The following is a 26496-nucleotide window of genomic DNA, read 5'->3' as shown; positions in this document are numbered from 1 at the left end:
GCTGTAGCTGTGGAGGTAGCTGTTAGCTGTGTAGGTAGCTGTTAGCTATCAACAAGCTGTTAGCTGGGAAGATAAATAATTTAGATATGAGTGTTCGGTAAAGTAGTGGTTGACTAGCTGTTACATATAAAAATCAATATTTTATTTTTAAAACTATAGATTAAATTTTCAACAGCTACTTGAAAAGCTACCTCTAATTTCAAAAGCTAATGTTTCTAACTTTTCACAAAAGCTACCTCCACCACTAAAAGTTACCATAACCACTACTTTGCCAAACACTCACATTTTTTGTTGAGTAGTGGTTTGACTTAGTCAAATCACTAAAAGCTACCTAAAAGCTATTCAAAAGCTAACGCCGAACACGCCCTTAACTAGGTTGGATTAAATAACTTAGTCCCTTAGTTAAGAACTTGGTCAATTAGAAAGTTGGTAGGAAAAAAAAACTTAGTCCTCTATAAAACTTAGACCCCTAAAAGCATTTTTCTGACTGATTTGATTGGTGGCCTTCCAAAAAGAGACACGTGTGTGCTTGGGGTATTGGAAGCGTATGCAAGAAGCTTCATTTTGGTATAAATTTAAACCAGCCTCATAATCGTATAATCAAACAGGCATAGTTGTTCATATATGCTACGACTCATAGGTGGCGTACTTTTAATATACTAATAAGTCTACTCTTTTTGGAAAAATACAAAAAAAAAAAAATCAATTCTATAAATACATAAAGTTATACAGAAAATTTTAGTTTTTATCTTTATGTATGTTGATATAAGATAAAATTAACAAAGAAATATATTAGATCCTAATGGAATCCAATTTATGATTATTGTGGAGTTACTTTTATTTTATTTTTATTTACTGGTAAAAAAAGATTTCATAATAAAAGATAGTCAAATAACAATTGCAAACAATTCTTAAGAAAACCAAAATTCTAACACAAATAATTTAGACTTAAACAATTTTTATCCTATTATACATACAAATAAAAGTTTGTTGTAATCCACACCTGATCCCTCCTTAGGTAGATTTATTTTCTTGTTTTAGTTTGTTGTTTTTTTTTCTTTGTTGCCTTGTCTTGTTCCTCCATAGAAAAAAAAAAAAGAGAGAGAGAAGATAAAAGTACTTCAAACTGAAAATAAACTAGTTTAATTAAATTAGGAAATATTCTCAAACTTTACCATAAGATAGTATTTTATATGAGTAAATATTAAAAGGATATAATTTCTTTTTGATGCAAATATTAAAAGATACAATTTTGATATAGTTAGGATAATTAATTAAACGTACACTACTACACTTTGGTGTAATCCCAAGACTCTTATATATACTAAACAAAAAAATCAAGTAGAATTCAAAATTATTCAACTTAAGATTTTGTATATGACTGTATTTATACTCCCTGTATTCTCTAACGACTAATTTTTTTGGGTATTGGATTTGTGTTCGTTGAAAAAAATTGTTCCTAATTGCTTTGGCAGAATTTAAGAAGGGTATATGTTTTTTGCTTTGACAAAATTTATGAAGGGATTATGTTTTTATTAAGGGATTGTGTTTTTTGGACAATATTTAATGCTAAGGGACTAAGTTTTTACTCAGATGAGTTAAAGGTGAGTTAAGTTACCGAATTCTTAACTCTAGGTCCCAAAAGGTGAACAAAAAAAACTTAGGTCCCAAAAGGTGAAAAAATAAAAAACTTAGACCCCAACAATGTACTTAACTCTATTTTAGTCAATTGAAACATGACAAATGAGAGTTGTATGTAGGGATCACATACAACAATTGTATGTGTAGCATTTACCCAATTGAACAAGCAAAGTAATCTTCTCTTGTTCCGTTGTTCGTGAATCACAACCAAATAATCAATTTCTAGAGAGAGACTACTTTTTGGTATTAGAGAGAGAATGTGTGGTCTCATTGATTTCTTTTTTTTTTTAAATCAATCATCACTATATACTAAAAAATACACCAGCGATGACACGTGTCATCTACTGGTGTGTGCTTAGTTATTATTTTTCCTTTTTTAAAAAAAATATTTTAATTAAGGAAACAGATCATTTATAAAAATCATACGAGTATACTTTTTTTTTGTACATATTCCATATTAACACGTGATAATTATTATATTTAAAATAAAAGATTTATTCACAAATCTTTCTTAATAAAAATCAATCAATCAATCAATCAATATATACTAAAAGACACACCGACGATGACACGTTTCATCTCCTGGTGTGTCCTTAGTTATTTTTTTAAAAAAAATATTTTAATTAAGGAAACAGATCATTTACAAAAATCATATACTTTTTTTGTACATATTAACACGTGATAATTATTATATTTAAAATAAAATATTTATTCACAAATCTTTCTTAATAAAAAATTAGGCAATATATAACAAAAAACAATATTTTTAAATAATTAGTGACCTATCAATCAATCATCAATTAACCTATACTAAAAGCGGACCTAAAGTGACACTTATCACGATTTGTTGAATTAACACCATTCTTTATAAATTTTGTTGTAAAGTTTAATTATGACCGTGTAGGCACGTGATTTAACCTAGTCAATTAACCTATACTAAAAGCGGACCTAAAGTGACACTTGTCACGATGTTATAAAAAATTTTCCCGCCTAATCATCTTTCCTTTTTTTTTTTTTTTTTTTTGCCAAATTTTAATGACTTCCATTTTATAACCTACTAAAATACTTATTTCCATTTTGACAACACATTTAATCCAATCATACTCAATTAATTTTTTTTTTTATTTAGTTACAAATATACTAACATAGTTTAAAATTAAGGTATTGACATATATCATCATCCAAGATTATCATAATATTATTATAATTCTTTTTCCTCCGACTTAAAATTTATTTTAATTAAAAATAGGAATAATAATTTTGGTAGGATACTTTGTATAAATCTTACAAATATACATAACGTTTATAAGAACCACTAAACAAAATCATTTTATTATATTATGCTCCTCCGTTTTTTTAAAAGTTATGGTTGAATTTGCACATTTGTTGAGACACAACTTTGACCATCAATATCTTTAATTAGAGACTATTATTTTGTTACAAATATTTTTTTTGGATAAATTTGTTGAATTAACACCATTCTTTATAAATTTTGTTGTAAAGTTTAATTATGAGCATGGCACGGGATTTAACCTAGTTTTATAATAAAAAAAAATATATTGCTTATAATTTTTGCTACTTTGTTTTAGTTTTGTATTGGAAGCTACAATTAAAATTGCAAATATCAAATTAAGGGTATGTTTAGTTCACGTCATTTTCACTTATTTTAGGTGTAATAATTTCAGATTAGTTTAGTAAAGTTCAGATAAGTTCGGATCAGGTTTAATATGTTCTGATAAAGGTTATCCAAATACAAATTATAACTAAAATAAGTTTTAATAAATTCAGATAAGTTCAGATAGAACACACCCTAACATATCACTTACTAATATATAATTATATTTATATATAAATATCACTGTATGTCATAGGATTTAACCTAGTTATTAATCCAATTTATATTCGTAATATATATTTTTTTTGTTACCTTTTTTTTTTATTCGTTGTCAAAATACTTAACTTCCGATTTTCATTCAAGTTTTGTTCTTTTGCGTTGATTCGCAAATACCCAATTCGATTTGGGGTATTTGCTCATCTGGGTTTTTGTTGATTTTGCGATTTGGTAATTTTAGATCGGTTTTCGTCGATTTCAAGGGTTTTTGTGTTGAAATTGGGGGAATTTGGCAATGGAAGGTGGGAGTTGTTCTGATGAAGAGAAGAAATCGCCTGTAAGTGGTGGTGGCGGCGGCGGAGGTATTGGTGGGGGTGAGCCTAAAACTAAGAGGAAGATGAATACGCTTTCTCAAATTGAAGTTCTTGAGAAAACCTATCAAGGTTTGTTCTTTGTTGCTTGCAATTTTGTTTTTATTTATATATCATGTATCATAATCTTGAAGTGTTTCTGATAATATTCATTGTTTGATTGGTTGTTTTATTTATTTATTTATTATTTATTTGTTGATTTGTTGCTGCAGTTGCGACATACCCATCAGAAGCATTAAGGGCAGAGCTTTCTGTTAAATTAGGTTTAACTGATCGGAATTTACAGATGTGGTTCTGTCATAGGAGGTTAAAGGACAGGAAACTGCAATCTGCAGGTGGCAGTGGTTCAGGAAAGAGGGCAAAGAAGGGGGCTGCTGCTGCTGCTGCTACTGCCACGGTTAGCCCTCCTGCTGTTGTTACTCAGGCAATCCTACCTGCTCCTGTGGGTCCCAAAGATGAGATGTTGGGTGCTGAGTTGGGTAATGAACATGGGTCTGGGTCTCAAGTTATTTGGTCAAGGTTATGACTTGAATTACTCCTTATCGAGTAACCCTTAACCAAGTTTGTTTGTCGAGAAATTATTGAGTGAATCTAATAATTGTTACTATTTTTTTTGTTATTAACATAATTAGTAATAAAAGGTGAATTTATTTATAAGAGTGTTATTGGTTCAAGGTGTAAGATATACTTGATACAATTCACACTTTTTGTTTTGCATTATGAGAGTGTTTATTCAATACAAAACTATTGATCTTTGATAAAAATAAAATTAAGCATATTATGATCGGGTCAATAGGAAGTTAATTTAAGTTGTACTCCATGTTATGGAAGTATCTCAAATTTTCCTTTTTTTTTAGGTCCAAACTTTATTTGCTTTGTTATCACGACATATACGAAGTAGCACTTTCTCTCTTATTTAAATAAAATATGCTTATGTACATCAATATTTGTAATTTTCTTTCCCCTGCTTTTTAAATATCTAATTATTGTGATATTTGGAATGGAAACAAAAAAGTTTCATAGTCTTTTATATTTCACACGCACTACCAATCTGTCGGTTAAACCATCTTAATGAACTGAAATTAAATGAATGTGAACAGGCCCTGAGTCTGATTTTGCAGCTCTTATATGATGGAGCCGTAAAAGCCTTGACAAGATCTTCTTGCCCTATTTTTGTGCTCATTCATTTATAGTATCCCAATAATACTTCATACCAGATCAATTGTACAATAGCGTCTAGTGTACCTGGTAAACAAATAATTTGATACACCTTCAGAATAGAGGAGACACTTGTAAACTAAATAGCCTAGAAGCCATGTTTTCAATTGATAAGCAAAGCACAATTGTGTTCTAAAGATTTTTATATAGAGAGCTACAATCAAATAAAGAGACAATATCAAAAATGAATATAACTGAAGAAAAGGGAGAGAAATCAGCATCAAAAGGTGCAAGAAGGATCAATCTACATATGCAATCACAAGAAAAATTCCGCTCTTTCTTACCACATTATCTAATATTTTTATACTTTATATTTAATTTAAAGTCATCATACATGCTCGTTCCAGTTAATTTCATGAACTGTTCTACAACCAAGTTATAAATGCATTAACAATCATAGCTATGCCCAAATTGGAATCCACTATCTAAGCTACAATCTTTCACAACATGGGTAATTGGTCGAAATTTTTTGTATTTGCTCGCATGCCTCAACTTTCACCGCAGAGAAGGTGGTTGATGAACAAGATAATTGGTTTGGTTGGTCGGAGTGGTTAGGTAGTTTTTGAGTTTTTAGATGGAGACGTGTGTAATACTTGTATTAGGTTGGTGGGAATAAAAATGGAAATGAGAGTATGATAGGGGAGATGGGATGCAAAAGGATGGATAGTAGAGATCGGAAAAATTGAAAGAATTGTGTTTTCGATAAGTGCAATTACTAGATATAAATAAGTTCGTTCTTTTGGGTCATCATCATCTGTTGTTAGACTATGATCGATGATCTTTGGACTACTCAAATAGTCTAAAGCTCGTTATTATGGATCACATGAGGTCACACACAAGGGTATTGAGTTAAGCAAGTAAGAGGCCCATGAGCAATTAACTAATCATGAACAGGATGGGCTAATTGAGTTAGATTAGAATAAGGATTTGGGCTAATTGGATCGAAAACACAATTCTTTCAATTTTTTCGATCTCTACTATCCATCCTAATTATTATACCTACCACGATCCAAAGACAAAATTCAAAGAACAATTTACAATAAGCAATGAATATTATGTGACAATAAAAGTACATTGCAATTACAATCAAGGAACATGAACATTTAAAATAAAGTATTAAAATATATAATACAATAAAAAAAAATCATTAGATGATATAATTATGGACATAAAGAACAAATATAGTTTTAAAAATAAATTGTACATTACAAACAACTAAGTAAATCATGTTTTCTAATAAAGAACATTATTAAATCACATATAGAACATTGCAAGAAACATATAAACCGAACCTACAATGACTATTATAACTATGTATATAATTAGTGAAAAATATGAACGAAATAAAAAAGGAAAAATTGTTTAAAATAATCCCAACTTTGGCCGGTTCGCTCAAAATAATCCGAACTTTAGATTATTTTTAAATTATCCCAACTTTAGGGGGTATTCGCTCAAAATGGACCTAACCGGTCATGTAACCTATTATACCAGGTTAAGGGACACGTGTCAGTCCCTGATTTGCCGAAAAAAATATAAAAAACCAGAAAAAATTAATAAAAATACTTGAAAAAATAAAAAATAAACCAAAAAATAAACCAGAAATATTTTTTTTTAAAAAAAGAAAAATAAAAAAACAAGAAAAAAAACTATAAAATTAAAATTATTATATATATATATATATATAAAAAACCCAACTCCCCCCTACCCACCAGCAACCTCCCTTCCCCTCCCCCTGCCGGCGGCTAGCCCTGGTCGGAGTTTCCCCACCCCTATTCGACGGCGAACTCCACTCACATTCCCTCCACCCAGCCCGATTCCATCCCTACCCCGTATCCCACCACGACTGCCACCCTTAACATGAATCCCACCGACTCCCACCTTCATCCCCACCCCAAACCACCCCAAAAAAATCGACCCCTTGCTCGGAATTGCCCCCTCCCTTTTTTTTCCGGCCCCCCAATTTTAATTCCCTACCCAAAAACCCGTTAACCCAGAAAACCCGTTTTTTAGGGTTTCAGATTTTTTTTGGTTTAATGGGTTTATGGGTGCGAAATTAGGGTTAGGGGTACGGTGCCAGAAAATTGGGGGAAGGGGTAATTCCGAGGAAGGGGTTGGTTTTGGGGGGGTGGTTTGAGGTGGGAGTCGAGGTGGGGCTCAATGTAGGAGTCGGGGTGGGGCTGAGTGTGGGAGTTGGGGTGGGGCTTTTGGTTGGAGATAATGGGTAGAGGTGGAGGGTGGGGAAAGCTGGGTGAGGGTGGCTGGCGGCTAACAAGGGGAGGGGGAAATCGGCGGGGGTGAGGGGTGGGGGGCTGGTGGTTTGGGAATTCTTCTATTTTTATTTTTATTTTTTCGGTACTCCATATTTTTTTTTCTATTTTTATTTTTATTTTTAAATTTTTCTGGTTTTTTTTAAAAATTTTTTCTGGTTTTTGTATGATTAATTTTTTTTTTTCTATTTTTTTACTTTTTTTTTATTTTCATCCACTCATAGGGTGACAAGTGTCACATAAATAAAAAAATTACCTACTTAACCAGTTATAAGTATTTTGGTCTATTTCGAGCGAATACTCTTTGAAGTTGGGATTATTTAAAAATAATCAAAAGTTGGGATTATTTTGAGCGAACCGATCAAAGTTGAGATTATTTTTATTTTTAACAATTTTTCCAATAAAAAATAATCTTAAATTATTTTTATGTGAAATGTTAGAGAATTATATAAAAATATGAGAAACTGCATTTTCGGAGAGAGAGCAAAACTAATTTTGGAAAATGATAAATTTTGTAAAGATTTTATCAGTTAATATGCATCATGACTACATCTTTTTCCGTAATTAAAGATTTATGCTGAGAAAATCTCGCGTTCTTTTTATTTTGACTTGATGTTCTTTAGAATATGCATGTACATTATTTACTAACATGATGTTCTTTCCGCTTTTTTTTAAGCTTATTTGATGCATGCGTTTTATGAAGAAGAGGATGTCGTTTTTGCTTGGGTGTACTATGCGCATGGTACACCCGAGTGTACAAATCACGAATTATTTACAGAGTATATGTCTATACCACATATTAAAAGCATTATGAAATACATTTACATGTCACGTGACATTCTCTCCTTAATCAATGGGACTTTCACATCATTCACCAAATGACAATCATATCTTGAAGTCACCATGGTTACACGGCTTACACACCTTTCCACCCAAATAACAATGTCTTTGTTTGTTCTTTCTACATGTTCAAGTAATGAAACAAAGTGGGCACATGTTAGAAAATCCTTTAATTTTGTAATTTAACATGTGCCCATGGACACACATTAGACACTCAGTAAAACAAATACTTAAACATACTATCATGTAATTTTAATAGCACATACTTTTTTCTGTTAGAGTGCTAGTCAAATCAATCAATGCAACCGACTCTTAATAACCAGTTACCCGCTAATTACCGATCGGGCCGTAAAAACATAACACAATAGCAGGCTAATTCTAGGCCTATGAATAAATCCTGAGCCCACCTCAACAAAAGCCAGCCTCCTAAAACCTTTGTCTTCCACCTTCTATAACCCCCTTTCTTTTCATCCCCCCCAAATCACATAAACCCTAAACCCTAATTTTCTTCCGCCATCTCTGCAACAGCACCATCAATCAAGCGAGAGGAGAGAGAAAATGGGAAGCGATAGTGAAACTGAGAAGTCAGCTCACAAGGAGAAGAAGAAGGCCATAGCTCTCGCTCCCATTGCTAAACCTCTTGCCGGTAAAAAGCTCTGCAAACGCACTTACAAACTTATTCGCCGAGGTAATTTTCAATGTTTCTCGCAATTTTTTTTATTTATTTTTTGTTGATATTTTTTTTATTTATTTTTTTTGGATTTGAAGATTTAATTGTGACTTTGTTGTTGGTGGTTTTGAATTTTTTCAGCTGCTGAGCACAAATGTTTGAAGAGAGGAGTTAAGGAAGTTGTCAAGAGTATCAGACGCGGTCATAAAGGGTATATTTCCAATGTTTTACTTTGTAATTATGTATAATGTTGATGTTAATTAATTGATTATGTAGGAATTAGTATACTCTTGCTTGAATATGGTGGTTTAGGTTTTTGTTAATTTTACATTGTTGTTAATAGATAGAGTTGTTCATGTGCTGACTGCTATGGTGGAAGCTCAACATGTTGGCTTTCGAATCGAGTTTGAAGTTATTGCGTTATTGTCATGGATTTAGCAATTATCAACCATGTGCTGGTTTTTGTGGATTAGGGGAAAGATGACATTGTGTGGATTGTGCATGTTATATGGATCGGAAATGAGCTGGTGGGGTGGATGTTGGACGATACCAATTGAAAATTTTCTTGTTTGTTACAGTGACGAGTATTTGTATTTGAAGTTGGTTTATACAGTGTGATTTGGGGTTTTGCTTGGGTAATGTTGTAGGATTAGGTTATTATTATGTTTATATTCTCCCTTGTTCCTCCTGATCAAATTTTCGGAATTTGAATGTCAGATAACACTGTATAACATCCCCAGTTTGTTTTATTATGTTTTTTTAATAAATTTGGCTATAGTTTCACTTTTCATTGATGGATAAACTTTTTGTAATGTGATAATCCCAATTAAACAGGTGTGAAGGATCAAATGACAGTAACTCTGTTAGCTATTATATACTTCAGCTATCAGATTTCTAGTCCTAGGATGCTTGCTTGTCTTGTTTCTGTCTGAAGTTTGTGGTTTTCTTCTTGTTTTGGCCATCATTTTAATAATATTAATGTCTCAGCTTTCCTTGGGCTATACAGTCCTCAGTATGGTAGTTTTGACTTTTTTAATTGGGTGGATGCAGAATTTGTGTGATTGCTGGAAACATATCGCCAATTGATGTCATCACTCATGTTCCAATCTTATGCGAAGAATCAGAAATTCCTTACGTATATGTTCCTTCTAAAGAAGTAAGTTGTAGTAGACCATTCTTTATTACTCTGTGTATTATTTTAACATATGTTATCTTTCATAATGTTGCATAAGACTCTTTGTCTAACTTAGTAACTTTCCCTTATTTTACTTGCTTTTGTTTTTTTTTTACTTGTATGCTGCCTGGCTTGCCCCTCTGGACCAGTTTTTGGTTTTCATGTTTGCTTTTGTACAATCCTTGTTACTATCATGATTGCATTAGGAAATAACACCATTATATGCTGCATGCCTAGTTGCTTCCTTCATATCACCCAATATGTATATGCTTTGAGTGGCTTCTGTTGGAGAATTGAGGTTGCAAAACAGGGTCTTCAACTGTCTCTAAGACCGTGGAAAAACATGAGAATAGAGTGAGAAAGGGGTGAAAGAGCAGAGGGCAAAAGGATAGAAATGATAGTGAGACAAGTCGATTTCCATATTGCATAGTTTTGATTTGAGGCTGAGTGGATCTTAATTATCGATATTTGATGCCCTTCCACTCATTTGGCACGTAGCAATTCCTTTGCATTCTTTGCTATTGTATTTTCTGTAAAATCATAACAGTTTCAAGCTTCCTGAAATGCCGACCCTGCTGCCCTGTGTATGCATGCCCCTAATTGAGATATTCCAAGGCTTTCTTTTGTGACGTGAGGTTTCTATTTTTCGTTTTTATTTTATGTTGTTATATCACTTATAGCTCTGTCTTATTTCTCTGATTTATGCGTAAGAAAAGCCTCTCCCCTCCCCATATACACTTGTGAGTGAAAATTAAGAAACTTTTGCTAGGCCAATCTAAAAAAAGCTCTTTTGCTGGTGGTGATCATAGTATGGATGTATTATATGATGAGGATTTTCTTTGGGGGTTCAAAATTCAAAATTAATCTTCTTAGGCTGGCAATATTAGTAGGTTGATTTCCCCGATGCGCAACTACTCTGTCATATAATTGTAGTTTGGGAAAAGGATGTTCTTTCTAATGTATGTTATCTTTTCCAGGATCTTGCAAGCGCTGGGGCAACTAAGCGACCGACCTGCTGTGTGTTGGTGCTAAACAAGCCAGCAAAGGGGGAACTAAGCCAGGAAGATCAAGAGAAATTGAAGTCAGAATCTGAACAAGTTTCATCAGAGATTCGTGAATTGACATCATCTATGTTTTGAAAAACCCTTTAGCATGAATAGAAAGATGATCTGAGAAATGCTTAGGATTGTTTTTGTACTCTTTCTTGATGTAGTAATATAATCAATGACCCCAAACTTCTCTCTGTATCATTTTTATGTGGTAAGGGTATGCTAATTGCCCCCTTTTTTTTGTGTGTGCGTTTACCCTGAGCAAGCAGGCAGATATATACCTAGTATAATTATTTCACATGAAGGAACCCATTTCTGATATTGAATTCAGCTCACTCAAAAAAAAAAAAAAAAAAAAAAAACACCCAACTAGGTGGCGGCATGGGATAGATTCTTTTAATTGTTGACACCACCCACGGCCACTTTTTATTGTTGACACCACCCACGGCCACCCCAGTCCCCAGCTTACGCTTTCATATTTAAGGAGCTTCTAACTTTTTACAATGATCGTTTATGTTTCTCGAATTTGGTTATGTTCAATTAACGTGATATTTTTAGGGCTTGTTAGACCCGGCAAACGGGTTGTTAGGGTCATGTCAATTTTGGATCAGCAAATATTCGGGTCGGGTCAGGTCAATTCGGGTTTCGGGTTAGCACTTTGGGTAAAGTTCGGGTTGGGTCGAGTCAAATTCGGATTGCGTCAGTTCAAGTCGAGTCAGGTCGGGTCAATTTTTAAGACCAATTTTCAGGTTAATTTTGGGTCGAGTTAATTTGGGTCGAGTCAGAAGAAAGTAAAATCGAAAAAAAAAAAGTGACTAACCTTATTTATCAAGAAAGAAAGAAGCCCTAACCATTTCACCCTATTCACTCCAGGAATTGGGTCACTTTAGGTCGGGTCGATTCGGGTCAATTAATCCGGGTTAAAATCAATTTGGGTTACTTCGAGTTTCGGGTTGGGTTAAGTTTGGGTTTTGGGTCAATTTCGAGTCGGGTCATTTTGGGCATCGCTAAACATGGGCACGGGCCGTGCCGACACGACTCCGGCACGACACGGCATGGCGGCCTACCTGTGGGCCGTGCCGTGAACACTTTTTCGGAAATCGGCACGGGTACGGCACGTAGCACGGTGGCCGGCACGCTGGCACGATCCGCCGGCACGACACGAAACATGGCCGGGCACGGCACGACACAAGCCCGCCAGGCATGACCCGACACGTATTATTAATTATCATTATTGTACGATTTTTAATTATCATTAATTATTTTATATTATTAAATTATCGTACATTCGTACCGGCTACCGTCATATAATAAAATAAGTTATTCTTCAATTTTTTGTGTTTTCGGATTATCGCACTCGTATATTTTTTTTTATTATATGCATTGTTGTTTTTTGCTAAATTAATAAAATTGTTTTTATTTGTTTATGTAAACTTAAACATAATTATTAATTAGATAAATAATTTATATAACCTAAACTAAAATAAAGTTGGTCAAAAAATGTAAACAAATTATATTAACATTAACATAAACATAAATTAATCACATATATTAAGTTGTACTAAAAAAATATATATCGTTTAATTCGTTTTTTTTTCATTTATTAAAAAAAAAAAAAATTAAAAAGGGTGGCATGATTTGGCCCGCGGCCCGGCACGGCACGGCCCGCAAGGTATGTGGGCCGTGCCGTGGGCTGGGGTGTGCCAATTTCAGGCACGGCGGAGCCAGCACGGCACGGCACGACCCCACCGCGACACGGCCAGGCACGACACGACCCGTTGCCCATGTTTAGGCATCGCATCACATTCGAGTCAACTCCATTTCGAGTCGGGTGTGGGTTCAGTTTGGGTTCATGTCATTTTCCAGGTCGCGGGTCGGATCATTCGAGTCGGGTCAGGTCAGGATTGCCAAGTTTAGGGCTTGTTCTGATTTACTGAGCTAAACTCAATTAAACTGATTGGAGCTGAACTGTATTGAACTGAACTGAACTGATTTGAGCTGAACTGTACTGTACTGTACTGAACTATTTAGGAGAGAAGAAAATTATGAACTGAACGGATTGGAACTGAAATGAATTGAACTGAAATTAAGTTGAAGAGAATATGCCCTTAATTAAGAGAAATTTGTTATGATTTTTGTAGCCTAATGTGAATGCTCCCTCCGTGTTTTTTTAAGTGTTACACTTCCCATTTCCGGCCGTGTTTTTTTAAGTGTTACACTTCCTTTTTTGGCCAAAAGCTACATTAAAATATTATTTTTCTCTCCTCTTATGGTCCCCACCCAAGCCCACTACTATTTTTCCTCTCACATTCATTACTTTTCAATAACTATTAACTCCACTATCTTTCTTTTACAATTTTTTAATACTCCAAGTACCCCATTTACCTCTTATTTTATTTAAGTCAATTAAATTGCCTAAAACTATATGCCGGTCAAGCTTTAACACTTAAAAAAACACGGAGGGAGTGTGATAATTGCGTCAAATTGGGTGACTAATGTATTACATTATTGGTGGTGGTTGTTTATAATCATTCTATTTATATGTTTACTTTTGGCTCAGGATAATACTACATTCATTATAAGTTATGTGCAACGATTTAACATAAAGAATAGAGGGAACCGAGGTAGTACTTACAAGTTACTAGGTACATTCTCTTTGTTGTTTACGGAGTATTTGTTTGATAGCAGTAGATTCGGTCAGAAATGAATTTAATAATCTCGTTTAAAAACTTAAATAATAATGTTATGTTTTGCTTTATAAAGCTACTCTGTACTTGTTATTTACTTCCTACATTAGTTCCTACGATATAAATACAGTGAATGCACTCTGTTCATCCTCTGCCTTTCCTCCCTGCGCCCCCCTCTCCGTTCGCAATTCTAATTAAATTTTAAGCTTCAAACAAAGATACTCTACTCCGTAAGTTACTTATTCATTATATTTCAATTTTATCAATTGTTTATTTGTTCTTATGTTTTTTTGATTTTTATTGTAAATCCACTTCTCAATCAGTTTTTTTTTTTTTCTTTCCCGAGTACTCCGGATTAAACTATTATATTAATTTATTGATAATGCAAAGTTTCAAATTCAGCAAAAACCCAGAAATTAATTGAAAACCCAAAAATTAGAAATCAATTAAAATTGCAGCAAATTGTTTCCCGGCGAAGCATTGTCGCCGACAACGGCGGAACCTCCTCCATTGGCGTTAGCGTGTTAAATGGGTTGTTTGAGTGGACCAAACAAAGCTTTAAAGATAGCTTGGTTGGTGGGGAAAAGGGGTTCACCCTAAATTATTTCAGTAGTGTTTTTTTTTTTTTTTTTAGAGAGCCACATGGGCGGTGATGAGAATCAATCCTAGGCATGGGATCGGGAGGGGAGCTCTAACCACTTAACGTATCCTTCACTCTGATTTATTGTTATATTCCCTCCGTCTTGGTTTATGTTTTTGTATTTTAGAGATTCAAAATATTATTCTTGTTTCTATTTTTAATAGTATGCAAAGACGCTCTCAATTTTTTATTTATTAAATTTTCTAATTTACTCTTATTTTTTTTCCACTTTTCTCTCTAACTTTTGTAATTGTACTTTTCACTTTTATTAATGCACTCCATTCATATTCTCTCCTATTTTTTAAATATCGTGGAAAAACACAAACTGAAACTATATAATGGGATGGATGGAGTAACTTATAATACGTCCAGTGGGCAGTGGTGGTCTACTGGCTTGACTGCATATATTATTCTCTTAATATTCCATTCATGCTTTTGTAGCCTTTTCCCCAAGTGTTACAACTTTGAAGGAAGTGCTTTTGTTATAAGAAAGTAAGAAAAAATTTATTTTTTTGGTTGTTTTGGATATTTTCAGTAAAAGATAAAGATGGAGGACATAGGTACTCCAGCAGAAAATGGGTACTGGATGCCTGCTGAATGGGAACCCCATTCCCATTGTTGGTTAGGATGGCCGGTAAAGAAACTCTTTGCTTTCCTTACTAATTCCTATAATACTTTTCGTTTCCGGTTTATTTACTCTTCTTTTGTTAGCATCATGCTCCCGAGTATATGATCTCATTTGCGTAACTTTGCATTTTATAATATGTTAATTAATCTGTTGCTTCTTGATGTATAAGCTCATCTAGTTAGTATATTGGTGCTGACTAAGTTATCAAATTAAAAATAAAAAAAATGAAGTTGAATTGTAGTGGACTGAATTGAATAATCTTACTGAATAGCTCATGTATTCAATTTTTGTGTGAAGTCGGAAATGGGTGTTGCTATTAGGTTTACTTTCAATTTGAAAATTTTGTTTTTATTGTAATGCTACGGGTGAATGGTGTTGATTTTGTGCTAGTAAAGCAGATTTTTCAATGTTGAATTAAAAAACCAGCATGTTGTTCATTTCTGTGCTCATTGATAATGTAATTGTTATGGATATCGGCTTTAATAGGAACGGCCAGATAATTGGCGAGATAATGCAGTCCCTGCTCAGAACGTATTTGCGAAAGTAGCAACTGCAATATCAAAATTTGAGCCAGTCACTGTATGTGCTAGCCCTACTCAGGTTAGATGGTGTTTTAATTCAAGTTTTGCTTTTACTACGAATATAGTAGTTGATGTTCTTTTGCATTGCCATTGAGAGCTGTTCTGTATTAACTCTACAGTGGACAAATGCAAGGAGTCAATTACCTCCTAATGTCAGGGTTGTAGAAATGAGTATGAATGATTCCTGGTTTCGTGATTCAGGACCTACTGTGAGTTTTTTCATCTTGTCTTTCAGTGTTTTTCTTTTTTTTGTTCAGGCCCTTGATTTTTCTTGGTTTTACAACTCCTTTTATATTTGAGCATTGAATTTAGTTTACATTTATAATGTTCAGTTTGTAGTAAGGAAGAATGTATCAAGTTTAGGCGCTCCCTTGAAAAGTTTAGCTGGAATTGATTGGAATTTCAACAGTTGGGGCGGTAAGTGCTATAATGATTCTTAAGCAGACACTATAAGGTTCTAAATTCTATTTTTTTTCTAATACATGTTTAGCTTAGTGTTACAATGCAAATGCACAATAAGTTTATGCTTTAGCATTTGCCAGCTTCTGTGAATCTGTGGTAGTGTAATGTTCAACTATTGTGCTCTTCTGTCTTAATAACACTGGGAGTTGTGGCCTTGTAATTTGTATCCTTAGGGTCTGAATTGACATAGAAGGGATTGCTATTTCAAAGTAGTAGGCTTTTTTTTTTTTTTTTTTTTTTTTCCTTCCCTTTTTTGGGTTGATTAACAGATATATTGATTTTATAACTTTAGACATCATGTTATCCTGAGTTTGGTTGTTTTTGTAATATCTTATAGGAGTTGATGATGGCTGTTATACGGATTGGAGTCATGACATCCTTGTTTCAAGGAAGGTTAGTTTGTATGTCAGTAATGTCACTATGTCAGGATCCCTGATGATGTTCACCATTGTGCATATATGCTCACCATTATTCATCTAAATGCTTTTCTTATTTTTGCTATTTCTGGCAGATTTTAGAAATTGAGAAATTGCCAAGATTTCCTCATTCTATGATCTTAGAAGGCGGAAGCATCCATGTTGACGGGGAAGGTAAACACCCCCCCCCCCCAAAAAAAAAGAAAAAAAAAAAAGAAAAAAGTTGTTAAGAGGGGAGAAGCCTTTTAGCGGCACTCTTCTAGTATTGTCCTCTTGTGTATCTTTTTAGGGGATTTGGAATTTCGGATGGTGGTTGGCAAGGAATTGATCTATTGACTATTGAGTATGATATGTATCAATGTTTGTGAGTCATTGTTTCAAGAGTTCTTACATTTTATCGTTTCATTTACCATTGTTTTAGATTCATTCGATACTGTCAGTTAGAGTATAACCTGTGAGTCGTGTATTACAATCCATGTTTTTCTTTCCTTTTTTTAGGGGGATCCTAATTCCTTTTTTCTCACTGGAATTTCATTTGTAATGTGTTCACAGTGCTTATATTTTGCATTCTTTAAATCTCTTTTCCTATCAGGAACTTGCCTCACCACTGAGGAATGCCTCCTAAACAAAAACAGAAACCCTCACATGAGTAAAGAGCAGATAGAGGATAATCTTAAGGAATACCTCGGGGTCCAGAAGATTATCTGGCTTCCACGAGGATTACATGGTAATTTATTTTTGTAGATGTATTACATGCTGCAGTATTACATATTGTTATTTCTAAATTTTTGTATTTCATGCCACCATGGTCTTCAGAATTTAGTAAAGTTTTCATTTGTCACTTGAGGTTATATAGATTCTAGACTTTTTGAAAGGTTGTGGCAGATGATTTAATAATTGATGATAAAATATCATTCTCTGTTCAAATTTGTACGTGCACATTATAGAATAATACTCAGTTGTCATCACATTTAATCTTCTATTCTTGTCTAGATCTTTGGGGAATGTTGAAATACCATTCTGTGCCCTTCTCTTTTATACTCTTGTTTGTTGTTTATGTTCATGTGTTGGGGGAGGGAGTCACAAAAAGTAGTCTTGGCTTCTTGTGGCGAAGGTTTTTTTCTTTCATCAAATGGAGGAATAAAATTAATGTTGTATGTGTTGACACCATGACCATAATCATGTAATATTGAGAGGTTAATTTTTCTAACAAAACCCACTTGTTTAGCTACTTACAAATTTAATTTTTTGACATCTTTCTATTATCTTCCATGTGAAGGTGGTATATGCTGATATGATAAGCACCCTTTGTTGTGAGTTGAGGGCAGTTTGCGTGGCTTTCTTCATGTCTTATGAAGGTTTAATTGCTGAATCTTACTAGTTACAATTTTTGTGCAGGCGATGATGATACTAATGGTCATATAGATAACATGTGCTGCTTTGTGAAGCCTGGGGTGGTGCTATTATCCTGGACAGATGATGAATCAGATCCACATTATGAACGAGCCCTTGAAGCCTTGTCAGTTCTCTCCAATGCCACAGATGCCAACGGTAGAAAATTAGAAGTAGTGAAACTTCATATCCCCGGTCCATTGTATATGACAGACGAGGAATCAGCAGGTATCATCCAGGTGAGTAGATTGGGTTCTTATGTAGACAAGTTCGTAACTCTGTTTCTTGGTCATCCTTCTAAGCGCTTCATTCCATTCTGTTTAGATAACACTTAATGTGTATTATGTAGTGCTAAAAATTATGAAGTTTCAGCTTTTCGCTTGAAAATAACACGTGACTCTGGATTTCTGTCAGATGTTAAATGTGATTGGTCTTTCTTTAACAATAAAGACATTGATGATTTCCTGTTTTGGATGACTTGATTTTTATTTTTTCCCTAATTTTTCCACCTTGTAGTATGATTATTCATTGTCAATTAGTCGACCTGTTTCCATAATGCCTTGTTGCAGGCATTTGAATCCCATCACACCAAGCTAGGACTTCTGTCCCTTGCTTATAGTGAGCCTACCTAGATAAATATGAATTCATTGTTTGGAAAGTGACTGCAAAAGTGCAAATGATGATATCCCCTTATATTTGCGCTTGGTTCTTTTGCATAAACTGTGGTTGGGCTGGTTGAATCATATTGCTTTCTGTTTTTCTTGATCTTATGATTGGTAACTATCAATCAAGGCCGAATGCATAATCGTTATTTCATCCTAGTGGATAGAGAGCTAAGCCGAAGGGATCAGCATGTATACACATGTTTATTTGCAGACTTCTACAATATGAAGTTTTGATGATTGTACATCTCTTGTACTTATATTGAGTTTGCTTGTCTAATGTGTTAGGATGGTGAGGCAAAACCAAGAGAGCCTGGTACTAGACTTGCTGCATCTTACGTAAATTTCTACATTGCCAATGGAGGGATTATAACTCCTCAATTTGGAGATAAGAAGTGGGACGATGAAGCTGTTCGTGTTTTATCAAAAGCCTTTCCAGATTACGAGGTAAATATGCACAGACAATTCATGTTTTTTTTGCTTCATTATCCAATATTTGTCTGTTCTTCATCTTTATTTTCCTTCTCACACATACTCTCTCCTCCTCCGTTCTGTCTTTTTGTTCGTTCAGATTTTCTCTTGCCACCACTCAAACTGTGTTAATTGAGTTTATGAGTAATTTTAGTATATGTGTCCAATGCGTTGTGGTCAAGGTATGTCATATGTGGGTAACAAAGCCAGATTTATGTGTGATAGAGTATAAAACATATTTCTGGGCCTCAACCATAAGCTTAAGCTTTTGGTTGAGTTGGTCCACTAACATGGTATCGGAGCTAGCGTGACACAAAGGTCACGGGTTCGAATCTTATCCACCCTTCCTTCAAAGTGGAATTAATTTGCATCAGGTATGGGTGAGCCTGTGTTGCATCCACATTTGACATTTTTATCTTCTTTAGGTGTTAGAGATACCACTACCCTCTGGACCAAGAAAAAATTAAAGTTCATTGGAATTTGTGTTTGCGTCCTTCATCTTTTACTGTCTGCTTCTCCAAAATGATAAATTTGATGAAGAATAGATATTAGTAAGAATCCCATCTATTAACATCTTTGGCAGGCCTTTGTTTTTGAAGCAAAAGCTTATATGAAATGCAAAGGGACAATCAAATGCTACACTTATAGCTTCCTCCCTCTCTCCTTGTGTCTCGATACAGTATAGACTACTCTGTATTTGTATTTGCCTTTTCCCTGCCTCCTTTCTCCTTTCTGAGGTCCAATGGCCAATAAAATTGTACCCTTGCATGAGGACTGCTTCGATTTATCATTTGAGTTTGCTAAAGATGATCAAACACTAAAGTGGCTGATTTTGTATGAGGATTGTGTTCAACATAATCATAAACTTTCTAATATGTATCCTTCTAAAGCAATTGTCTTTCGAAGAAAACTAACTATGACAACGGGTTTCTACAGGTAGTAAAAATCGAAGGTGCAAGAGAAATTGTTTTGGCAGGCGGTAATATACATTGCATTACCCAACAGCAGCCAGCTACGAAGTAAACTTTAGCAGGAGTGCTACGAGTTGAGAGCCTTCCATTACCTGTTATTTAGTTTACCTGAAGCTTGGCTTCGGGTTGTTTCCCCTTTTAATAACAAGAAGCGAACAATATACATTGTATAAGGCGATCATTTTAGGACGGATCTGGCTGATCTATACTAGGACTAATTTTTTCTTACTAGTCCTATTACTACTCCTATATGCATGCGATACTTGCATTAAGTATGGAAAATTAAAGCAGTTGTTTGTTTTAAACACTAACTTTTAGTGTTATATATTGAAAGTGAAACAATGCGAAAGTGCTCATAATCTTATACAGTTATACTGTATCAAAGAAAACATACACCCCACAAACTTATATCGCTCTTTCTTCTTCGGAGCTCACCCTATAGTCCTATGAGTAACTATATGATTGCACGTTGCCCTTTTGTATAGTGGTGGTAAAGAAAAAATCCGTTTTTTTCTTCACAACAATTGATTAATTGGTTAATTTTTCCTAAATATATTAACAACAATTTATCGAAATTCATAAAATGACAAGAAAACTTGACCAATACCCAACAATTTCAATTTTGGCTTTCAATTTCAAGTGATTTTGCGAAACTTTTGTTGTTTACCCATAAACTCGACTACTATGCTAAAATTTCAAGCATTGCTTAAGGCTTATGTTCCGGTATAAAAACTTGTTTTTAGTGTGGATAAGTGGCTTTGATTCGACCTAATACTTGCAAAGTCAATATAAGTTAACATCTCCGATTTATATTTGAGAAAACTCGCTTCATTGACATAAAATTCAAAATTATAATTAAGGTCTTTGTAAGCGTAACAAAATTATACACTTGGAATATGATGTGGTGAGTATTATTGAATACTTATAAGTATGTGTTACGTCAAGGTGCCCCACAATACTTAACAAGTGGGTGATAAATGTCTACGTGGATCAAGGTGGTTGTCTATATGTCTTGTGATAATAAACCAATAAGAACAAACATCAATATAGTAAAGTTTTTTTTTAATCATGGTGGTTGTTTACAATTCTACATGTCTTGTGAGGCCTAGCCTCCCGTTTGCACCAAAATTGGTTTAAGGGCTAGGTTATCCAATAATGTCGATATAAGATCCTATACCATTTCTAAGATAAAAGATGTGTAATAAAATGATTCATCATTCAATACAAGTTTAACTTCATCTTATTACTTGGTAATTTATAGGGCATTGTTAAACGTCACTCTCATTTTATAGGATAACGCTCGCATTTTTGTATGAAGTACCAATTTTACCCCTAACATTTAAATACGTTTTTTTCCACTATACGACTCACATTCTCACTATCTTACCTCATTCACTATCTCTCTTACTCTCTAACTCTCTAAAATACTTGAAAATATAAATCTGAAATTTTTTTTGTTAATTAAAAAAAAACAACAATCATAAAAAACACAAAAAAGGATGGGTAATTCGAGGCGAATAAGGCTTACATTCGAAGGGAGGAGTTTGGGCGGCGGTGGCGGCTTTGGTGGCGAGCAGGTAATTTTTTTTTTTAAAACGGAACCTCTAGGCTTCCGCCCAGAATTTCCGGAAGTACCAAGGAGGTTTCGCCTAAAAAAATCCGAATCCTCCTTGGTACTTCCGGAAATTCTGGGCGGATCTAACTTCCGCCTAAAATTTCCGGAAGTACTTAGGAGGATCCGGAAAATCCAGGCGAATCCTCCCAGGTCCATCCGGAATTTCTGGGCGAATCCTCCCAGGTTCCGTTTTGTAATTTTTTTTTCCGTGAATAATATGTTTTTTTTTTAAAAAAAAATTCTGATTGGAATTATTTCTATTTTTATTATTGTTATTTTTAGTTGATTTTTGTGTTGTTATTTTTATTATTATGTTAACTATTATTTTGATGATTGTTGTTGTTGTTTATTTATTTTATTATTTTTTTTGAATTTTGTTATTTTTGTTGTTATTTTGTAGTGTTATTTTTTTTTGAAGCAAATTTTGTAGTGTTATTAGTAGTACTATTATTATTTTTTTAATTATTATTATTATTATTATTATTATTATTATTATTGTTGATATTAGGGTTTTTATTATTATTATTGTTATTATGGTTATTGTTGTTGTTAATTTTTTTTTTGTTGTTATTATAATAATAATAGTTATTATTATTATTGTTATTAGTAGTACTATTATTATTTTTTTTAATTATGATTAGTATTATTGTTGTTGATATTCGTGTTGTTATTATTATTGTTATTATGGTTATTGTTGTTGTTGTTAATTTTATTTGTTGTTGTTGTTGTTGTAGTTGTTCTTATTATTGTTATTATGGTTATTGTTGTTGTTGTTAACTTTATTTTTTGTTGTTGTTGTTATTATTATTGTTATTATGGTGATTGTTGTTGTTGTTGTTAATTTTAATTTTTTTGTTGTTGTTATTATGATTATGATTATGATTGTTGGTGTTATTATTATTATTATTATTATTATTATTATTAAAATCGGATTTTGTACTTATTTTATGTAGATCGAGGGTTCTGGTGCTCGACATGCAATATCACGACGTCTGAATGTGTCTGTTAGGAGACAATCAACTCGTTCAGCACCGTTTCAGCCCGAGCAGCAATACGGGTCTACTAGTGGTTGGTCGGGGGACCCACAGTCTGGTAGTAGTCGGCCCTTGTACTCTGCGAGTGGAACACCTACATCTGACGAGGAAGACGAATTCTCGGCTAGTCATGCTGATGACCGTGATGAAGAACCGGACCCTCGGGATTACCATACGGTATATACGGGTCAGTTTGGGAGATTTGTTGGTAGTGGATCGAGTCAGCCTACTACCAGCAGAGGCATGGTTAGTGCAGGAACCGATGCCGGGTGGTCCTGAGGATGGGACTGTTATCCCTAGTTTTGGTGGTCACGTGGCACGATATATCTGGATCGAGCAGGAGCGTAGTGTTTTGCGCTATTCGAGTAGGACAAAGTTATGTTCTGACTTGTTTACTTGGCGAGGTCGTCAATCAGTGGAGAACCTCGGGGTGATTGATGGTAGTTGGTTGTCTCACTTGCCCGGCCTGATGTTTAAAAGACTTGATTGGCCGCCGATTTCTGCTTTTGTTGAGAGATGGCAGCCAGATACGAACACCTTTCATATGCCATTTGGGGAGATTACGATCTTGTTGCACGACGTGTACAACATACTTGGGTTACGTGTCGAAGGCAATATGGTCACCACTACTCCTAGCATGGACGTGTTACGGGACGCGTGCTCGATCACCATGGATATGACTCCAGATGATTTGTCTGAGATTTGCGGCACAAAGACGATTTGGCAGGGTAGTGGGGTGTTGACTGATAAGATTTTTGAGTCGACATTGGTGGTTGACCGGGAGTTTAGTGATCAGCTTAATGGATACTTGTGGTTAGTGCTTGGAGGTACACTGTTTATAGACAAGAGTGGTAACCGTACACATCCTTCCTTCCTCCACGAGCTATGTTATATGGATGTCCCTATTAACGAGTATGCTTGGGGAACAACTGTACTGACTTACTTGTATCGGCAACTAGGCACGACATCGCGGAAAGGTGTTGATTCGATTGCTGGTTGTCTCACGCTTCTGCAAGCGTGGATTTACGAGTACTTTCCGTGCTTTCAGTCACAGCAGGGTACCTTGACCCGGGACCTTCAAATGCCTCGTGCGTCTGCTTGGGATGTTGGAGCGGGATGTCCTAGCAAGAACCTGGAGCGCCTGTTATCTTTTCGTACTAGAATTGACGCGCTTACTGACCGTGAGGTGAACTGGCTACCCTACGGAGCTGATCCTGCATTACGAATGCCCCCCACTTTATTCATTGGCTGCATCCAGTACCGTAACATCATTGAGCCGTACATGCCTGATAGAGTGGTGCGACAGCTTGGTTTCGTGCAAGGCTTATTATAATATTAAGAATGACTTCTACGAATTTTTGTGTATATAATATGTTATTGTTTGATTTGTAGTGGATGGGTCGGTCCATGGAGATTCACCAAAGAGCACTGGCTGAGTATCCTGAAATGTCGAGTGAGACTCGGACAAGGACTGAGCAGCTTGTATTTGATTTGAAGTCAAAAATGGGACTTTAGATTATTTTGATTAGAAGTCGTGTTAGTGGTTTTAATTACTTGTTGAACTGATTTTTTTTTTAAATGTAATGTAAAAACTAGACACTGATTTATTTTATATTTTATGTTTTGTTGCATACCATGTTAGATTAAAAGCAAGTACATTAAATGTAAATTAATTTCATAATTCTAATTTTCTTACAAATGTTCAAAGTCAGTGAATGTACATTATAAACTACCTAATTAACTAATGCATCCCACATGTTCCTTCTAAATTCATATTGTTGATCCCATCCATTAACACTATCCTCGTGGTGTTCAGTCCACCAACCGACGATCGGCGGGAGAGGTGAATCAGGTACAAGGTCAAGACAGATGAAATGTGATCCACCAACTGTAGCAATCACAAACTCTCGACTCGGTGTCTGAACCCCGTTGCGTGCCCTCAGCGGTAAGACTGTGATGCATGGGTAGTAGCAAGTTGGTACTAGGCCTACTCCGAGACAAATCACCCTTGCGTTGAACCACGTAGCAATAGGAAATAAATCTTGAATTGTAACCATCCAATACTGCTCCCCGACAGCCCCACCATCCCATCGAACACGCTCTACGTTCATCCAAAGTCGTCCAAGCCCGTAAATCCGTTCGTACAAATCAAGATGACCGGAGATCTCGTTCGCTATTGTTTCCCGAGCGTCAAACCACAACGCCTGATTGCCATAGAAGAAGTCGGCGACACAACGAAAGCCACAGTTCCCATCACCAATGACATCCTTCCAAGACGAAATGTACGGCAACATTGGGCCTGGAAGCAAGTTCAAATACCTGCATTGACTAATGTCACTCGGATCTACTGCACATAATTAAAAGGTAAATTATTAGTAAAGCTACAAGTATTAAGATTACATATATTAATATTACATATATTTTTCAAAATCAATAGAATTTTAATATTACCTGGTTGTGGGTCACCACCACGTTGAGTGTGTTGGCGGTTCACATGCTCGAAAAAACTTCGATCACGCCTGGTGTCATTGTTCCTCGGTCGACCACGAGTGTTGAGGTTCACATGTGGTTCTTCAAGGTGTGTATGATCCGGATGTAGCTCCTCTTCAATGATTCGCGTTACATTTCGACGTACGGCCAGGTCACTTTCCATTACTTCATCAATTAGGGATCAAAAATGTGCAGCCTCCTCGGTCGAATCATTAACCACTTTAGGAATGTTAACACCATCACCAATAACCAATGTCTTCCAGAAAGAATGAATTTGGCTGCTATACAATCCTGTCTGTGCAACTATCGAATCATGTATCTGCAAGCACATGGAAGACCATGAGTCACACACATAGCACATCCACAACGTTCATAGACCTGGTAACTCAAATCCCGCATCCTTTTCGCCTCGTTATGAAGTTCTTTCAAGCAATATTGAGACACTTTGCCATTTATACGTGACAGTGGCAACTGTCTGTACATCTGACCAATTTTAGACCTTGATGCCTCCAACTCATTACGAATTTGTATGATTCGATTACCGACATGACAATGGACTCGTGCCCATACGGTATCCAAAGAACCTGCCAATGATTCAAATTAGTAAATACATTTTAATTTTTTTTATTATAATTTCAATTACGTAATAACGACAACAACTAATAAAATAAAACAACTAACCCGTGGATGATTCAAACCAAGTTTTCACTGCTGAATGCTGGCTCTCAACTCTACAGTTGGTGGTGTTACCAAAGTGAAGAACCTAGATCGTCTAATATGTCACAAATTTCTCCTTATGACAAAGCCATGTTCTCTAAACATACTGAATCACTGCCAGATATCTTGCCCACCTCACTTGCATGGTAGCTAGAGCATGATCATACTCCGCCTGGGTTGTTGCATTCACAATTTTGAACCATTTGCCATTTTTAAAACTGGCACCAACCTTCTTGTTTCCGAACATCTTCGTCACCTTAGCCTCCACATCTCTGTTGATGTGCCATGTACAGAGTAAATGTGACGTCCTTGGAAAGACTTCTCTCAAAGCCGCACATATCCCAAGATCACGGTCTGAAATAAATACAAATGACTCTTTATCAAACCCAATCAACTCCCTTAATCTCTGCAACACCCACCGATAGCTAGTCGTGCACTCGTCGCGCATGAAAACATATCCAACTAGAAAATTCTGGTTTGTCAGTGTCACACCTACTACCTCAAAGAAAGGCATGTTATATCGATTGGTCTTGTAAGTAGAATCCATACCTATGACATGTGGGTATGTGCGGAGTATGTTGACCATGATCGGGTGCACCATAAATGCATGTTGCAAAACGTTGTGATCATCATTCATGACCCAGTAAATGTATTTACTCTCTCTCGCCA

At 35.1% G+C, this 26496-nt stretch overlaps 3 protein-coding genes across 3 annotated transcripts; all 3 read left to right on the top strand.

The window, feature by feature from the left end:
• The first annotated feature begins 3504 nt into the window (after nucleotides 1-3504).
• LOC110726082 (homeobox-DDT domain protein RLT2-like) lies at nucleotides 3505-4791 on the top strand. The gene is made up of 2 exons (XM_021905535.1): nucleotides 3505-3915; nucleotides 4056-4791. Exons 1-2 carry the CDS (start codon nucleotides 3768-3770, stop codon nucleotides 4367-4369), a joined length of 462 nt encoding a protein of 153 aa, XP_021761227.1. The 5' UTR covers nucleotides 3505-3767; the 3' UTR covers nucleotides 4370-4791.
• A 3790-nt stretch (nucleotides 4792-8581) lies between these two features.
• Nucleotides 8582-11304, top strand: LOC110726080 (H/ACA ribonucleoprotein complex subunit 2-like protein). Its single transcript, XM_021905534.1, has 4 exons — nucleotides 8582-8856; nucleotides 8980-9049; nucleotides 9889-9994; nucleotides 10990-11304. Exons 1-4 carry the CDS (start codon nucleotides 8727-8729, stop codon nucleotides 11149-11151), a joined length of 468 nt encoding a protein of 155 aa, XP_021761226.1. The 5' UTR covers nucleotides 8582-8726; the 3' UTR covers nucleotides 11152-11304.
• A 2522-nt stretch (nucleotides 11305-13826) lies between these two features.
• Nucleotides 13827-20338, top strand: LOC110726079 (agmatine deiminase-like). Its single transcript, XM_021905533.1, has 11 exons — nucleotides 13827-13978; nucleotides 14924-15022; nucleotides 15503-15616; nucleotides 15717-15806; nucleotides 15930-16014; nucleotides 16397-16452; nucleotides 16571-16649; nucleotides 17068-17202; nucleotides 17874-18106; nucleotides 18818-18976; nucleotides 19937-20338. The coding sequence occupies exons 2-11, from the start codon at nucleotides 14936-14938 to the stop codon at nucleotides 20021-20023; spliced, it is 1125 nt and encodes a 374-aa protein (XP_021761225.1). The 5' UTR covers nucleotides 13827-13978; nucleotides 14924-14935; the 3' UTR covers nucleotides 20024-20338.
• The last annotated feature ends 6158 nt before the right edge of the window (nucleotides 20339-26496 follow it).

Source organism: Chenopodium quinoa, unplaced genomic scaffold (assembly GCF_001683475.1).
Source record: "Chenopodium quinoa cultivar QQ74 unplaced genomic scaffold, ASM168347v1, whole genome shotgun sequence".
Taxonomy (NCBI): Eukaryota; Viridiplantae; Streptophyta; class Magnoliopsida; order Caryophyllales; family Amaranthaceae; genus Chenopodium; species Chenopodium quinoa.
Note: the sequence above shows the minus strand (reverse complement) of the source record. Positions and strands in the feature narration are given on the sequence as shown.